Here is an 18,844-nt window from a genome sequence, read left to right on the forward strand (position 1 = left end):
TGTGTGTGTGTGTGTGTGTGTGTGTGTGTGTGTGTGTGTGTGTGTGTGTGTGTGTACCCCTTCCCTGCTTGGCTCTCCTCCTAAATGCTGAAATGTAAAGACCACACAGACACCTGGCAACACTCCACAACAGCCTGGCTTTTTCCTCCCACTTTCCTTTTTCTCCTTCCCCTCTCTTTTTCTCTGATTTTCTTTTCCAGTTTATTCCGTTCTTCCGCTGACTTTCTCAAAAACCCCGTTGATGACGGCCGGTGATGAATTTCCATAATTTCCGGCTAGCGCATGTGCGTCGTCCGGACGTGAGATCTGTAAGATGTCTAAAACATTCCCTGTCGAACGTTTCAATGACGTTCAGCAGATGTTTTGTGAAATGTGCAGTGGCCTCGCCCCACAGGTAGTGATGTCATATACAAATTGTTTTGGGAGAAGCGGCATCACTGACGGAGACAGATGGAGAAGATTCTCTCAAATACTAATTTTCTTTGTCTTGACTTTTTTCATGCTGAAATATTTCACTTGACACAGACAACACGAGAGAAGCGATTCCACAGCAGAGGATTTATAATGAAAATCTGTTCTAAAATCCAATATTAGTTTTTAATAATTTTTTTCTAATCATATATACACTAACAGTCAAAAAAAAAATGTTTTTAAAAGTGCTCACCAAGTCTGCATTTATTTGATTAAAAAAATACAGTAAAACAGTAATATTGTGAAATGTTATTAAAAATAACTGTTTTTTAATACATTTTAAAATGTCATTTTTTTTCCTGTGATGGCAAAGCTGAATTTTCGAGAAGGGTCTGTCTTGCCAGTTATGCCTACTACAATTTACACCACATGCGAAGAAACAAGCGTGGATGTCATTGACCAAAACGATTTTTGAAGTAAATTATTTTAAGTTTTATGTAAGGTTTGTAAGTTATATTGCTTTGGAATCTAATGAAGTATGAAATTATTGCTATGAGTAAAACATAAAATCAATTACACAATCAAATGAATACAGACTTATGGGAATTATAGCTAAAAATATATATAATACGATCTTAGTGCCTTATCACTAGGTGGCAAAAAAGTGAGGAAAGTGTAGTAGAAGAAGAGCGGTACTAGTCATGATGGTTGCGTCCGAAATCGCCAATCGCATACTATCTTAGGTAATTATTTTGAATAAAAAGTATTTTCTATATTATGAATGTGTGTAGTATAGGTGCTTTTTGCCTATACTCTTTTAGTAATGTGAATTCAGACATACCTCTTTTGTCACATACTGTTTTTCAGCTACTGTATAGTATAGGGAAGTATGGGATTTCGGATGCAGCCAACATCGGTGATTCTTGAGGGAGGTGCTCTGGGTGACATTGCAGGTTTCATTGTAGGGGGTGTGGTTTGTGGTACTGCTCAATTATTATCAGTTATTATTGGTGCTCAATTATTAATAATGGTTCTTATTATTATCAATGTGGAAAACAGTTTTTGCTGCTTAATATTTTTGTGGGAACTGATACATTTTTTTCAGGATTCTTTGATGAATAAAAAGTTCAATGAACAGCATTTAGAAATCTTGTTAAATTTTAACAATATAAAGTCTTAACTCTGTCCTTGCTAAATAAAAGTATTAAAAAAAATAAAAAAAAGTATTTACCCCAGACTTTTAATGGTAGTGTATCACGGTTTCCAATAAAAAAGTATATGTATAATTTATATTTTATTTAATTGTAATCAATTAAAATAAATAATGTTATATATATATTATATATTTACACTTTTTACTTTGTATTTATTTAGTAGACATTTGCCATTTTGATTGTGTCTCCCTGCAAGTCACAGTTTAATTGCCACTGACGTGTCCTAAATTCATCAGTTCCTGTGTCCATTGCTCGTTACCATCGGAATTCGTTATCGAGTCATCAGTGTTTGTTTAGATTTCCTTGTCCAAACAGCCTTTCATGCTGTTCTTCCAATAGTCCAAAAACCCTTGGATCATATATTTCACACTCATTTCATTTTTTTTTCCATCAATTGTTCTTGGGTCAGTTGATGTGGCCATACAGACTTGTCATCAAAGGAAGCTTGAAAACAGGAATTGCTCCATTATAATTCTCTTTGCTCTGTGATTCTCAACCTGAGATAAGATCTGTGTCAGCTGGAGACTGGGCCACATCCCACAGGGCCATTTAAACATCTGGAATGAATGTGTTAGCGCTTCCGCTCTGTGATTGGACAGGGAAGTGCTAGCTATCGAAAATCTCACTCCTCTGGCTGGGGGATGACAGGAATTTTTGGGACTTTCCCTCCAGCAGTGATTTCATCTGGTTTCCTGGCTCTCTTAAATACATCTCCTCATACAGATGATGTCCTTGTGCTCATTCCTTTACTGAATGTCACTAAGTTATTTTATGGATCCTGAAGCCCCAATTTCAGCTGGGGTAAGTTCTCAATACAATTTAGCTCAATACAAATGTTCCAGCCACTAATTATCCAATTAAAACAGCAACAAAACCACAAGAATACATGTATATCAATAAATATCTGTAAGTTTGTATTTTGCATTTGTATTCTTCATTGCTTTTCTGGATAATTTTGACATTATTATACCATTGATTTCATTTACACTCACAAGTAGTGTTGTCAAGGTACCAACATTTCAGTAGTCGGTACCAATACAAGTAATTTTTTGCGGTTCTCTATACCAATTGACCGTTCGCAAAGACCTACCCCCCTTAGTTACTGTCGCTATGTCCGACAAGCTACACCGCTCTCACGCCACACCATGTTCTCACGCAGTGAAAAATACATCGCAGAGTAGAGAGGAGACTGACAACACCCTGACAGACAGGACAGACCAGGTTACTTTTCGGTTACTTTTGATATTTAACATAAACAAAGTCTCACCTTTACATTTTTTTTAAAAGAAATGTAAACAATAAATACCGTTTTGTGGCTCTTTAATGTGCCTGACAGATCGCTGTAGAGCCTCAGTTAAAGCTGTGCGTGAACCGATCATCTCTTCCTTCTAGTTCATTTATAGCATCAGATAAACATGAATGAACATCAGAAGGAATGTTGTTTTAACCGCGGAAAGGCGTCAGTACACTCCGCTTCTCAAGTTCAAATCCTCCCATGTTAATCTACTAACTCTCCTGACTGCTTTGTCGGACAAAATGGCGGATGGCGAAGTATGATTGGTCAGACCAATTTCGGTACCGGAGCAAAAACCGTTGAATTAAGAACTTATTTTTGTCTCGTCGCTTGGTTATCACTGTCAATCACCTCAGTTTCCAATTCAATAGCGCATTTATATACGTCTGTCACTTTGCAGTGTACTTAGCGGCATGGATAACTAAACTTGTATTTAGATTGCAAGAGAAGAAGCCTCCCTTTATCATCACTAAGGCTGTCAATCTCTAAAGCACAAGCTCACTGAATTCTGCTATCTTGGGAAAACCCCTGTTATAAGAAAAAAGCGGTTTTAATTGTACAATGAATCTCTTATTTATATTGTTTACACCGCTCACGTTGAACAAAACAAAACCGTGTGCGTTTTTAAGTGGATTCTAACTAATCACTACTGACTTGCTCTTCTGATTGGCCATTGGGTTCATGCACTCAACAGAAATGATTGTGATTGGCTACAATGCTCAACGCTTGTAAAAACATGGCGTAAATAGAAACCTTTGACGCTCAGAGAACGTTCAAACAAACACGGACGAGACCGTTTGAAAACAGCGTCTATCAGCGGGTACTGAATATACCCGTTACTACAAAAAAATATTTTTTTAAATACCGGAACGTCTGACAACCCTTCTAAAAAGTAATTTGTAATGTCGAGACTACCGCCGTAGCGATAGAAGCTCATTGTCTTCCATCACTATTAATGTCTCAAAATCATGTTTTAGTGCTTAATTTTTGTCATTTTCAACCCTAGCCATTATTTTTTAGCATTCACATTGTATTGATTTAGAAATAGAGAGAGGACAGGAATTGATGGGAAGAAGAGGAAGAAACAAAAGCAGGAAATGTTCCAAACACGACACAACATGCACTACCCACTAGGCCAAAGATCAAGCCAACAAATTGTAGCATTTTTTTTTTAATGATAAATTGTCATAGCTTTTCAGATAATTGTGAGGGAGAGACCATTATTTAGTTATTAACTATATTTTATCAGATGTTCTTCATTCAAAGCTGACTTCTAGCGTCAGCTACCCTGAGGCAACCTGTTGAGCTCAACAGTACAAAAGTACTTGTGATCTCTTTAACACTCGTTCCTGGTTTTGTATTTTATCCACACCATTGGGATTGAACCTAAAACCTTTGTGTTAGCAGCCCAGATTGTTAACCACTTGGCTGCCCCCACCCCCAAGAGATACTTCTTGGGCGAGCAAATGTAACCAGATACATTATCCAAACTAAGGTGGCTACATGTTCTCCACGGACAGAATCAAAAACAAGCCACTTAACATTCCAGAACTCTTGCTGAAAATTCCCATTGTTTGCAAATCCGAATCCATCTCTGGTGTACCTATTATACCTGTATGTGGTCTTGTTGTAACTTCTGCTCTGGTGATTCTCAAAAATCTAAATATCACCCCTTGCAAATCTGTCTTCAGGAAGGCTTTAGCAGTACGGATGCACATTGAACACTCGAAATTTACTGGTGATCAGAGTCCGCCGTCTCTCCTAACGCGGCACATTGTGTTTTATATCAATCCCTGTGAAATACAGCCGCACAAAGCACATCTTTGTCCGTTTTATTTCCCCTGCAGGATTTATGTCAGGTCCAATGTCTGGATTCAGCTTGTCACAAAAAAAATTATAGCATACAAATTGGCTTTGTGTGAAAAGGTATGGTTTGCTCAAATGCTGCACTTCCTGGGAGGTTGAGTTATGCTAGCTTTTAGCTTTTACATGTGTCACGTTGCTTGCGAGTTCAAAGGCGGAGTGCAATGCAACAATGTCCTGAAGTTACACTCAGAGTCAAGCTAATGATCTTTCCATTAGCTGTAATGTTTTCATTGAGGCGAAATACTTTATTATTGTGTCTCAATCGTTTTTTATGCTTCTACAGAAGACATGCGTGAAATTAAAGATGAAGTGTGTAATTTCTGCACCATTTGGGGAACCAAACGGAAATAATGGATGAATGTTTTCAAACACTTCTTGAGCTTTAGTCGGTAAAACACACTGCAAAAAAGGATGTTCTTACTATTATTTTTGTGTTGTTTTATAATACAAATATCTACACTGCAAAAATATGATTTTTCTCTCTCAGTATTTGTGTCTTCTCTTCTATTACAGATATCTAAATAATCTTAAAACAAGATCCATTTAACTGAGAAAGACTTAGAAAATTTAATGACGTAGTTTCCTGAAAATGTATAAAAATTAAGTGAATTTCTGCTGAAAAAAATTGGGGAAAAGCTGTAAAAAGGGTAAGAAAAATAATCTTGTTTCCCCTTTGAATTAAATGTATTTTTCTAAACCACTGACAGATGGTTTTACTTGATTTTATGCATGAACTCAAAGTCATTTTGCTCCTCAAGCAAATGTATCTTGATTTAAAAATGTTTGCACTGTAAAAAGTTGATTGTAATTAAAAATTTAAATAATTTAAACTTAAATTACATTCGACTGACTTAAAAAAAATTATCTTGTATAACTTGAAAATTGCCTAACTTATTTTGATGAGTTATTGCAATGTAAAAACAAATGTTGTCAACATATTGATCATATCATTTTGACAGTGTATGACTTACAGTTGTCTTTGTGTATTAAGATTGAAGAAAGGATTTTAAGATTAAAAAACACTTCATACTCATAGTTTCATACTGTACTAAAGCACTTTAATGATTTGATTATGAAACTGTTCTGAGTGTGTTTGCTGCTTCTCTTTGTTCTGCTGGCACAGGTCGGTTAGTCGAGATATAGAGGTAGATCGCTCTTTCGGTGCCAACTGGAGCGCTGCCAACTCCAGCAGGAGTTTTTCTCTTTCTCCTGTTTGATATTTACTTTACGGCCTTCTCAGAAAAAAAAACCGGCTGCAGTCTGAGGGAGACACTGGACCATTTTAATGTGGAAAAAGGGGCTAGTTGTGTATTGGGCCGCGCTGCTGTCTTATCCCTCTTCTAATTTGCCGAGAATAGACTTGAGGCTATATGGACTCTTAAACGCTCCTGTTATAGCTTTCCAGAAAGGTGCTGGCCAGTGTCATCATGCATCCTATACAGAGGAAGCACATGCGGTCTTGTATTATAAGCGTTTCGTCTTGTCTGGGAAGGTTGAGTGTTTACTGTGTGCCAACAGAATGTTATTATATGCCAAGCATAGCACTTCATTGTCAAAGCCAAATCCCCGCCCTGATGGGGCAGATTAATAGACGATATTTTAAGAACATGGAATATGTAATATTTGATTTTTTTATGGAAATGAAATTAGATTCGGTTTGACTCCATATGGCAGAGTCACGGTAAATTGTGGCTTGAAAGACTCAAATGCCATGGGGCATAATGAAAGCTCTTATAAAGAGGGGAAATGGAACACCTGTCTCATAGTCAAACATATGCCATACATATTCATCATAGATTGGCTAACTTTTTCATGCTAGGAGATATAATCAAGAAGACCCACTAAAAACTTTTTTGAGTGCAGGTCCTTTACATGCAATCTGCAAGCAATCACCTCATTAGCGCAAGGAACAAGCTGATTGGCTTCTGCTGATCCTGCGGCCAATGAGATTGCTTGCTCAACATTTAAATAGTCTGGTTCATTGTTTTCTGTGTGCTATTCCTGCAGGGCGCTATCAGAGTTCCCCTGAAACCCTCCACCTCCCCCAGCTCCACCTGCCTAGATCTGCTGTGGATTTATGTATGTCTATTTATGCAGCAGCATATCTTACATGCTCACATCAGCACGTCTGTGTATCTTTTAGCAGTAGCAATTCCACACTTACTCTGCATTAGCATTAATCAACAGCAGCAGCGTAGCGGAGCTAGTCAGCCAAGACCAAATACATTAACATTGCCATATTCAATAGCATGCTAAAATTATTCAGAGAGTTGCCATGATTGAAATATTGAAACTGAAACCTGGTCTAAAGTCAATGGTGCAATATTTTTTTTGTTATTTAAAGAGCGCGGGCTAGGCTATAGGCGGGTCCACAACGCGAGTACACTCTGCTTATTACACATACTGGGACGCCCAGCAGCACACAAACTAGCCAAATATTAAAAATAAAAGGATTACAATGTAAAATTGTAAAAAAATATATATTGTGGAATCCGGCTTGTCTGCTTGCGCGCTTTAACCTTGCATACGAGCAGATCCGTTTCCTCTCTGGAGACGCGTTCAGTCTTTCCGCTTGCCAAATCCGCCATGGCGCGAGCACAACTGGCTTTTAAAGGGAATGGGAAATTACACTTTGGAAATTGCACAAAAAAAATTGCACGTTACGCCAAAAACACACCCATTACTCATTAAGAGAATAGGGACAACCCTTTTAGGCCATGCGCCGGGCATGCCGACCATTTTTCCCGTCGTTATACTAGGAAAAGTGGATTCGGACACAGCCTAAGAGCACTTGCGCCATGCGCTTAGATCGGTAAAATAGGGCCCTTAGTGTCTGTGGTGGTTACGGCCCTGGTGCATAACTAAACAACTTGGACTAATAATAATAATAATGAAAAACAGATGATTGAACATCATTACATTGCACTATTAATAACTGAAATTTTTACTTTTAACACTTAAGTAATTACATCAAAGATTTTTGTTACATTTAGGGTAAGTGCAAATGTGGTTAATTAATTTCTCAAATTATCTTTATCCATAGTTCGTGAGTCTTGAGTCATATTCAAAAGAACCAGTTCATAAGAATCATTTGTTCGTAACTCGGACTACATGATGTAGGATTGTTTTTACATGCAGCCCCTGAGGAGCAGAAGTGCGAGTAACTGTGCTGTAATATGCAAAACACGTGTGGTGTATCTTGTCAGAAAAAATATATAAATACAAGTTATTATGTGGTGGTCAGTTTTATTGATGGCCGTATATTGATTGCAGGGCACAGGCCGAAGCTGGATGACTCTCCGAAGGCCGGACTGTTCTCCGACCGTCTCAGTGAACTAGAGCGTATCCGGCAGACCACCATGAGGGTTGCCGTGCCAACGCAAACACCACGGCCCTCGCTTAGCAGCCCCAACTCCTTCACGCCTCAGGGCCAGACGCAGATCACAGGTATGAGATAGAAACACACTGCGTATTCTATTCTTATCTATTCTATTCTATTCAATTTAGAAAGATGCAGCTGACTCCACATTTAAAGAAGTGACAGCAAAAACTATTACAGTATATCACTCTTATTAGATGTTAATATAGGGCTGCCAAATCGATTAATCGCGATTAATCGCATGTAACATGAAAGTTTGTGTGAGTGTCATCCCCACAGCCACAGGACAATCGGTTTAGAGAATGGATGAATGGATATAATATTTAATTATTTACATTTATGCATTTGGCAGATGCTTTTATCCAAGTACACTTACATTACATTCAATGTATATGCGTTGCTAGCAGCATACTCTATTGTTTGAACTATAGATATATACGTTTTTTGTTTGTTTGATTTGTTTATTTTAAATGTCCTTGTAATTCATCAAATACCCAAGTAATTTTAATTTACCGATGTGCACATATTTCTTAAGTTCCTGTTTTATTGGTATGATCTGCACACAAATCCACACGAATGAAGTCAAGGACCCTTTGAGTCACCGCTAACCTGTCACAATTGTTGTTTGCTTTGAATCATAACTTGCAGCAATTGTATTTACTCATCCACCCAAGCATTTCAGCATATATGGTGTGTGTGTGTGTGTCACTGTTAGTGTCTATTGGTCTAAGCTGAAATCGCACACTGCAACATGATGGACAAGTGGAAACCGAGTGTGGACAGCCTAGGGCAGAAGTTGTGTCACTGTGAGAGAACAGGATATCACCTGTCCTTAATTACTGCTCGGAGAGCGCATGTCCTGTACTCTGGGTCCTGTTACTGTACCGTTCCAAAGCCAAGAGACTGAATCCGAGAACAAATGCACTGTGCCTTGTTGACTTTAGCAATTATATGCCTGCTTTTAAACAGATACTTGGCATGACAGAGAGCTTGAATTATGAGGCATGAAATACGTCAGCTCAGACAAACATTTGTGAAGGCATTCATTTAAATAATTTACCCAAGGGATCATATTGTATTTGTTAAGTACACAAGGCTTCTATATGGGACAGACAGACAAATATAAATAGATCAAGAATTGCATTTTTCAGTTTAATTCAATTAATGACAAGATGTACTGATTAATTAAAGGGTTAGTTCACTAAAAATGAAAATGATGTCACTATTTACTCACCCTCATGTCGCTATTTGTGAATAAAAGCTTAATTTGAATTGAATTATATAAAGTGATCGAGTCTCTTCAGAAAATTTGGACTAAACCACTCAACTCGTTTTATGATCTCTCTATTAACTTTTTGCCGCGACAAAGTGTCAGTTGCGTAGCTGTCTATGGAGGGACAGAAATCTCTCAGATTTCATTTAAAATATCTCCATTTGTGTTTTTAAAATGAACAAAAGTCTTACAGGTTTTGGAACGAGTAAATGATGACAGAATTTTAATTTTTGTATGAACTATCCCTTTAATTGCATATATCAGTGTTTGGTGCGGGGAAACAAATCTATAGACTGTCCTCACAATGGAAGTCAATGGGAACCGAAACTTTTAAGTTACCAACTTTCTTTAAAATATCTCATTTTGTGTTCCACTAGAAGTCATCTTAATTTACATGAGAAGTAAATGACGACATAATTAAAATTTTTGGGTGAACCGTCCTCTTAACTGTGGTCTTGTCTTTGACCTGTTCTCTGTGTGTACCTTTAGATCCACGCCAGGCTCAATCTTCCCCACCTTGGTCATACGACCAGACGTACCCGTCGTACCTGAGTCCCATGGCCTCCCCGTCTGTGCACTCCACCACTCCGCTGTCGTCCAGCCGGGCCACTGGACTGCCCTCCATCAGCGACGTGCCCAGACGCCTTCCAGGTAACCTCCAGCCTCAGACCCACGGCAGGTGCGCCCCCTACCCCTCGCCTCCAACACTGCAGTGGGCAGGGGGGTGGGCACGTGTGTTATGGTGATTTGCACAATTAGAAGATTCGGGGTTTGTGTGAATTTACTTTTGATTAAGCACCTTTGAAAGATATTTGGAAATTAAGGGGTGCGTTTACTTAAAAATCTGAAAATTTTAAGAGATATTAACGACACATTTTTTAAATCTAAATGTAACTCTTAAAAAAACTGCATTTACCAGCTGTTATTAGAAAAATGGCTCAGAATTTTGTGAATGAGCCACATTCAAGCCTCATTTGCATACGAAATAAGCATGTTTGTGCTGAAAAGAATAACTCGCAGGATTATTTCAATTAATTTGGAAATGAGTATGCACCACCAAGCAGAATTGTCAAAATAGTAACTGTTTTCAAACTGGTTTCCAGAAAACTAACATTAATTTTGAGAGAAATCAGTCTACCAATGTCTTACTTATTGTCTCCACGTGAGATTTAAGTATTTTAGCATTAAAAACATACACACTTTACCTTTAACTTGTTTTTTTTTTATGAAATAGTAAACTATTTGTAAATTATAACAGATTATAACGTCTATAGCAGCCCTTTACACAACGGAAAAAAATGTGTATTCCGTGTTAAATTTAATATGTAATATAATGTGTTTACATTTATGCTATTATATAGTTTTTATTAATATTTTTAACTAACTTTTGTTTTTATATTTAAATTTTATGTAATTTTTCTATGTGCTTTTGTATTTTTTTTGCATTTAGTTTAGTGAAATTGACACAAATGTGTTGCAAATGTTTTGTAAATTCGCTCCTAGATTTGTTGGATGAAAGTTTAATCAGATTAATGAGAAACACACATGAACCTAAAAAAACACACAAAAAAACAATTGGGGTTTCGTTTTGGTAGGGCTATTTTCTGAAATTATCATTTTTCTGTAATGGTCTGTCAATCATATTAAACAAATTATAGCTTTAAATTTCAAAGTCATAATTCGTTAGAAACACAATCTCAAATTCACTCGATTTTTATTAGGTAATGGTCCTGTAGATTTGTAAACGGAGCCAGTTTTTAAAATTGGACTGCGCCATGAGTGTATTTTTAAAACTCGGGGGAAGGGGGGAAAAAAAGGTTTCCTTAGCTCCTCTTTCCATGACTTTGATCCTGCGTAGTATATCGTTAATAACAGACCAAGACATAATAACAGGCCGGTGGCGGGCAAATAAAGCCGCTTTATAGCGTTACGCTTCCCAGAGAACCTTTGGGGAATGGAAGGCCACTCGGTGCCCGAGTTGCACCCCATAAGATAATTTGTCCTTGTGTGCCCTACAACACACCCAGATACCCTTGAAATAATAAATGTAGACAGACAAGTTTCCATTTCCAAACACCTGTTTGAATCAGTGCCAGATGAGTGTTTTCATTCTCTGTAATTTACCTTCATACACCCTCACCCATTCCTGAGAACCTGGATAGGCTTAAAGTGATTAAAGAAGAATCTCCCTCACCTGAGCGCTGGCTGGCAGGTTCTGGAGGCCTGCCACCCGCCTGTCATGTTTAATTCATTTAGGTATATCATTCTTTCATGTGATGCTGGCGCATGTGAGCTTTTGTTAATAATAGCTTTGATGTCAGATAAGGACAGGGCTCTTTAATGTTTCCCACAACTTAACTGCAAGAGTAAGTGCAAATATTCGTTGTTGAAGTCTTTTGCGGGATATAAAACACTTATTAGTCTTAGTCTTTTAACACTGCAAGTGTGTGTTTGTGTTGGTGGTAATATACTTCCGTGCTCAAGGGGGCGATAGAGTTACCTTCTTGTATGTGCCATTAAAGGATTTTTGGATTTAAATACCAAAAAAAACAATATTTAAATCCAGAGAAATCCGCCATTTTGACCAGTGTGACACCCGGTGTCATTGCGTCGCCTGTCAATGACGTCATATCCACGTCAAATTACGTAGAAACCATGGAAAGACGCTTTAATATATTATGTTTTATTAGACAGGTAAACAACTGTTTGGATATCTTTATTGACAAAAAAACGAATCCTTGTTATATTGCTCAACACTGAAAGTGTTATTGTTTGAATCTCTTGTTTTCTTGATGTCTGTACTATGCATCAGAGACTAAACTTTTTTGTTAACATAGCAAAATCAGCAATACAGCATTTTCTCTGACGTACGATATTTTTTAAATGAATTGCATTTAGCAACATAAGTCATCCAACTTTTATTAATATGATATTCTAATATTTATCTAGCTTACTGCAATGTGCAACAAGAAGAGTAATAACATAACTTTCAACACACTCAAACATTTTTTTTTAGCATGATGGTTTTGACCAAGTAAAACAGTTTTAATTCCTCAAATAGACTGAGCCGTACGAGTAGTAATTCAGCACTTGCAAATATAATAATGGGGTTATTAGTGATCAAATGTAACTGTAACAAAGTTCAAGTTCATAGAAGAAGAAGGCGGGAACCAGCAAACGTTCAAAGTAACTTTAATCGTAAAATAAACATAAACAACAAAACGAAAGGAGCGGCAGCTGCCGACTGTGGCATGTAAGTAAAATAAAAGCTCCTTCGTTGGACTCGAGACCGTTCTGATCCCGCGGCTCTCAGCTTTGCCCTGCTTCATACCACGCTAATATTAATAAAACTTTAATACATTAGCTCATCCATGAACATGATTTCTGCCTCGTCCCGTCGGATTGCTTTCCATCGGCTGTGGAGGTGAAGACTACAATGATTCCACACTCATTCGCGGCGTCATTCAGCTACGCCTTTGTTATCGTTTTGAATAAGCGACCTAGCGCCGAAACTTACATACTGTGCCTTTAAACTTGGGTTATTGTGTTATTATTCAGATCGTTAGCTATCAACTTATCAGTTTTAAAGGTAAAGTTTGTATTTTTTTTGTGTCACAAGTGCCACCAAGAGGTTTCTAGAATACTGCCATTAATGACTTATCTGACTTTAACATTTCCCTTTTACTAACTTTTTTTTTTTAACTGCTACATAATAGTAAAGACAGAAGCTGTAAATGATTACAGATTATGCTAACATCTGCAATGCAAAAAAGTTATTTTAGTATTATTTATATACTTTTATAGTAGTTATAGTTTTATTAATATTTTAAATCTGTGTTTATATTTAATATTTGATTCGATTTTTTAATTTGGTTACATGCTTTTACCTTTTTTTTACGTTTTATTTTTAGCTAGTAATTGTACTACTTCAACTTAACTGATTTCTGTATTTCTAATGTCCGTTTAGTTTGTTTTTTATCTAATATTTAAATGTTATTTTATTATTAACCAAATGTTTTAATAGTTTTAGTTAATGATAAGAACACTAGTTGCATTATGAATTGAGGTCTGATTCATTTAAAAAAAAAAAATACATGAAATCGATCTCGAAGCATTTGTGTTCACATACTTGCTTGTCAAATTTAGAAAGTTATAGGCTTAGATTTTGTATTGTATCGAATAAAAGGGTAAAAACTACTGCACTGTGTTGTATGGTGACATCATACCTCATGTAGACATGACTTAAACTTAATAACCCATAATTGTTTGGTTCACCTGAAACTAATCACTCTTGCCAAATAAATCATTCGTTTTACAGACATAGCATCTGTTTTCAAGACCAGCGCCATCTCGTCTATGGATTTCTGGTGACTAGCACCAGAGATTGTATGTAAATAACTTTTCCGCTTTTATCATATGGCCTTTTATTCAGAGCACAGGCTGTCTGCGCAGCCCGGGGCGAGAGAACCACGATCGGCAGCCGCTCAAACCAAAGATTTTGAATATAAAAGAAAAAGGGGTTGGCTGTAGAGGGGAAAGGAGACACTGCTAGCATTAGCGACAAGCCGTGCCTCCGCAAATCGCCCACATTTAACCATGCCACCCAGTCGGCCCACAGGCGCAGACATGGTGACAAGAAAGACGCCGTGTGATTTATGAAAACAGCCCCGCGCCAGGGAGGCGAGGCCGTTTCTTTTTGTTCCTTTACCCCTTGGCACTAGCGCTATAGCTACAGACCATTAGTGGTTTCTGATTTTTGGAGAGAAATAAAGAATATGTTAAGGACAGAAGGGCAGATGGACAGTTTTTGCCTGGGTTTATAATGCTGAAGATACCAGAAGCCCACAACAGTGCAGACGTCTGTCTCTCTCGCTACGATGCTGCTTCGCGCCCCTCTAAATGTTTCCAAATGTGTGACCCATTATGTATCCTGGTTGTGTTTTATGTGCGGCTGCCAAGTGATGCAGATACACACACACACACGCACACACACTTTTGTATGCACAGAAACAATTTAAACATGCACATAGAATACAGAGGCATATAAATAGCCTGGAGACACAAATGAACTGAGACATAACCGCACACATGAATACACATACACATGAACTTGTCTGTGACAAAGAGGAAAAACCACAATGAAGTTAAACCAACTAATCGATAAACTGTTCTCGTCTGTGCGTCGGTAATGGTTGCTTTTTAATAGCTACATTCTGTCATTTGAATGTAGTTTTACTTTTTTATTTAAATGCAGGGCTTTTTTCAATAAATTTATATGAGTGTATATATATGTATATATATATATATATATACACAGTATATGTAGGCAGATAGATAGATAGATAGATAGATAGATAGATAGATAGATAGATAGATAGATAGATAGATAGATAGATAGATAGATAGATAGATAGATAGATACTAGACAGATAGACAGACAGATAGATAGATAGATAGATAGATAGATAGATAGATAGATAGATAGATAGATAGACAGACAGACAGACAGACAGACAGACAGACAGATAGACAGATAGATATACAGACAGACAAATAGACAGACAGAGAGAAAGACATACCGATAGACAGACAGATAGATAGATAGATAGATAGATAGATAGATAGATAGATAGATAGATAGATAGATAGATAGATAGATAAACAGACAGGCAGACAGATTGATTGATTGATTGACTGACGGACGGACGGACGGACGGACAGATAGATAGATAGATAGATATATTGGTTGATTGATTGATTGATTGATTGATTGATTGATTGATTGATTGATTGATTGATTGATTGATTGATTGATTTCTGAAGGATGATGTGACACTTAAGACTCGAGTAATGGCTGTTTATTTCATTATTACTTACTGTATTTTTCAAATAAATGGAGCCTTGGTGAGCATAAGATACTTCTTTTCAAAAACATTTAAATACACGGTTTGTGTGTGTAAATTTGTATACATACAGTTTAATTCACAATGAACTCATTTAGCTCTTGCTTAAACTGGAATGTAGTTCAATGAAGAAAATTTCAATACGCACAATTATTGTGTTGTCATGTAATTTAACGCGGTCACTTCCGTCTGCTTTGAAAGTAACCTCAACATTTGTTTCTTTAGGTTCGACAGATTTGAGTCCTTTTCCTGGCCAGTTTGAACGTCAGTTTCCCGGTTTCTCCTCGCTCACCGAGAGCCGATTCTCCAGTCCCAGAATGCACTACCCGACGACCTTCACGTACACGCCCACCCCGGTCACCACGGGAATGTCTCTCGGCAGCGCTCATTACCACACTTACCTTCCGCCACCGTACCCCGGCTCCACGCAGAGCCAAAGCGGACCCTTCCAGAGCAGCAGCACTCCTTATCTCTACTACGGGGCCTCCTCCGGCTCCTACCAGTTCTCCATGGTTCCCGGAGGGGACCGATCGCCCACCCGCATGATGCCGCCTTGTACCAGCGCATCCACGGGAACCAGCCTGGTCAACCCCAACCTCCCGGTCCAGGCTGATGGAGGCGGGGGGGTGGAGGGAGACGGTAGTCATAGCAACTCCCCCACTCTGCTCAATCCTGCTGGTAGAATGGACGAAGGCGTGTGGCGGCCATATTGACCGGACAATGACGTGAGCGTCGAACCTCCAAACGAAAGGCACGGTTTTAAAGCACAAACCTTACTAGGATCTCGCTGAGCTACTTTTCCTGGCTGACACGAGTATTTATGAGCCCGTTGAAAGGGAAGTATTTTTTACACTACATTGAACTTTGTTGTTGTAATACATTGTTCTGGACTCTTTGACCTCTGGGAATCATTGTCATAGGCAGGAGGATTTCGAATTGAAGGAATAGAGATGGGTCGAGTATTTCATTAGCATCATGTTATTATTTACTTGTCTTGGCATGTTTTTAATATATCATTTTAAAGCACTGAACAACATCTGTCTGACAGTTTGTGATCAAAAATCTCTTTGTTGTGCTTTTTTTTTTAACTTAAGCTTGTAAGTTATACGTATTTGATAAAAGGATTTAAAGTAACTTATGAAGCCATAGATTGATTAATGTATTTGGAACATAGGGGGAATATTTTTGTAAAGCATCTATGTTTAATTAATGCAACTAGTTTCGGGTAATTTAAATTCATGTGCCTTAATTGATCACACAGAGTTGTATGTTTAAGTCGAATGCGTTTAAAACGAAATAGGGTCTCTGTGTCTAAGTACGCTACATTTGTATGCAGTTGATATTGCTTGGTACCAAATGATATTTCGCTGTTTGAAAGCTATAAACCAAAGAAACAGCCGTGGATGCTCACAAGTGTTTGCCAATGTGCTAGATCAAGCTTTCTTTCAGTAACGTGCATGTGCTGGGATAATTTATTTAGCTTTTATGTTGCTTCGTCTAAAGTCTGGGAAAGGTTTCGGAATATTGAAGGTTATATTCGTTTCCCGATAACTGGAGTGGTTCATATGCCCAAAAAAGAGGGCTAGTACACTTATGGCACTATATTACCCAGTGCAGTAAATGCAGCTGGAGTAAATCCCAGTATTTTTTATTATTATTATTATTTTCAGGCTAAATGTACACTACCATTCAAAGCTTGGGTTCAGTAAGAGTTTTTTTCTAAGATATGAATACTTTTGGCATTAAATTGATCAAAAGTGACAGTAAATACTTTAATAATGCTACAAAAGATTTCGATTTCAAATGCTGTTCTTTTAAACGTTCTGTTCTTTTAAAAAAATTCTGATGAAAGAAATGTATCATGGTTTCCCAAAAAATATTAAGCAGCACAACTGTTTTCAACATTGATGTTAATAAGAACTCTTTCCTGAGTAACAAATCGGCACATTTATTAGAACAAAGACTTTCGGGCCCGGTTTCACAGACAGGGTTTAGATTAAACCAGCATTAGGTTTTAGTTAAATTAGGACATTTAAGTAGCTTTTTATGAACCTGCCTTAGAAAAAAAAATTTAAGAGGGTAAATCTACCGAGGGTAAATCTAAAAAGAAGGTGCACTCATATTACTATGAATGGGAGAAAGTGCAAAGCACAATATGGTGGAATAATAATAATCAAAGATGGCCGCCGAGTGACATGACGTGCCTGAAAGTGACTTGAAATTTTCTGATTTTCTTACCGACCCCAATCTTTTGAATGGTAATGTAGCTCAATTTTATTCCATGGACGGTACATTGTCAATTTAGCTAATGCAAATGTTCATTATCAGGTTATACGTGTGCAAATAAACTTTAAAGAGTATTAGTATTCCCTTAGTTAATCCATCATCGACGGATTGACTTACCCAACTGCAGTAGCGTACCGGAGTTATATTTATCTAGTGCCTTACGGTTGGAACTATACAGACCTCAACACACAACTGAAAGCTTTCCTCAAAGCAGTGCTTTAAATCAAATATGGCTTGTAAAGCCCATATTTAAGCAATTAAAAAACCAAAAGCTCTTAGCTTGGGCAGGATGTGTTTCTGTCCTTATTTACCTGAACATTGGTCCAGTATTGCATCTCTGGAAAGACTGGTCATGGTTTATTGTCATTTCTGGTCCCTCCGTCATCCTGACGGAGACACTGCTTCAAATCAGGGGCGTCTGCCTATAAATTTAAATAGCTGTGAGTGTGTACGAAATGTTTACATCGTTCAGAGACCATGTTGTATATTGCAGGAGGTAAATACACCACCCGAGTTTTGTTGAATTATTATCTCGTTCCTTCTTTTGTAAATGAGTATTTATCTGACAGGTTAACCGAGGGCAATTTGTAGCAAATTTGTCTCTGGTTCTTGCATGCTTTGTTTCCTTTGCACATCTGTGTTTTCTTCCCTGTGAAGCCTGTTCTCTTTTATCCACGGATAGAAAAAGGGTTTAAGGGGGAAATTATCATGACAACAGTGAAAGAAATTGGCTTTTTTTTATTGTTGTATGTTGATTATAATAGTTTTCTTTGTAAGAGAAATAAAAAGAGATTTTGCAATGGTTTCGTCGGTCTCAAACGTATTCTATCATAGTTTCCTGGCATTGCTGTGTTCCTCTTTAAATATATCATCTCAGTCATTAAACTTTCTCCTCCGTCTCTTTTCCCCAGTTTGACATTGATTAAAAGTCACATTGGGGCTTTAGGGAAGACTAATGGCCAGAAGTCCATGCGCCGGGTTGTTCCATTTACATACAGTTTCATTGCCTTATCAATGAACCTTGCAGATACCTGGCCGGAGATGAAAGCTGGGGAAGCAGCTCAGGGTTTGCGCACTACTGTAGAACGCACTGACTTGGACAAAAGTCTGGATCAACATTTGCTTTGGATGGTCCTGGAAGCACACGGCTGGCCTCAGCGCTGCGTTCGTCTCTCTGGTGTTAAAGGGCCCACTAATATGGCCACCAAAGGGCCCACT

The 18,844-nt window shown here is 37.8% G+C and overlaps 1 protein-coding gene across 14 annotated transcripts in view; it reads left to right on the plus strand.

The window, feature by feature from the left end:
* The window catches only part of runx2b (RUNX family transcription factor 2b), a 132,303-nt gene extending 113,795 nt beyond the window's left edge, over positions 1-18,508 (plus strand). For 7 of the 14 annotated variants that reach the window (XM_079584833.1, XM_079584840.1, XM_079584842.1 and 4 more), the window contains 3 exons: positions 8,059-8,232; positions 9,927-10,088; positions 15,566-18,424. In XM_079584833.1, coding sequence (XP_079440959.1) covers positions 8,059-8,232; positions 9,927-10,088; positions 15,566-16,053 — 824 coding nt within the window. In that variant the 3' untranslated portion in view covers positions 16,054-18,424. Of the gene's footprint in view, positions 1-6,792; positions 6,865-8,058; positions 8,233-9,926; positions 10,089-15,565 lie in introns of all 14 variants that reach the window. The other 7 variants (XM_079584837.1, XM_079584839.1, XM_079584838.1 and 4 more) reach the window with 3 other exon arrangements.
* The last annotated feature ends 336 nt before the right edge of the window (positions 18,509-18,844 follow it).

This window comes from Phoxinus phoxinus, assembly GCF_949152265.1.
Source record: "Phoxinus phoxinus genome assembly, chromosome: 16".
NCBI classification, from domain to species: Eukaryota; Metazoa; Chordata; class Actinopteri; order Cypriniformes; family Leuciscidae; genus Phoxinus; species Phoxinus phoxinus.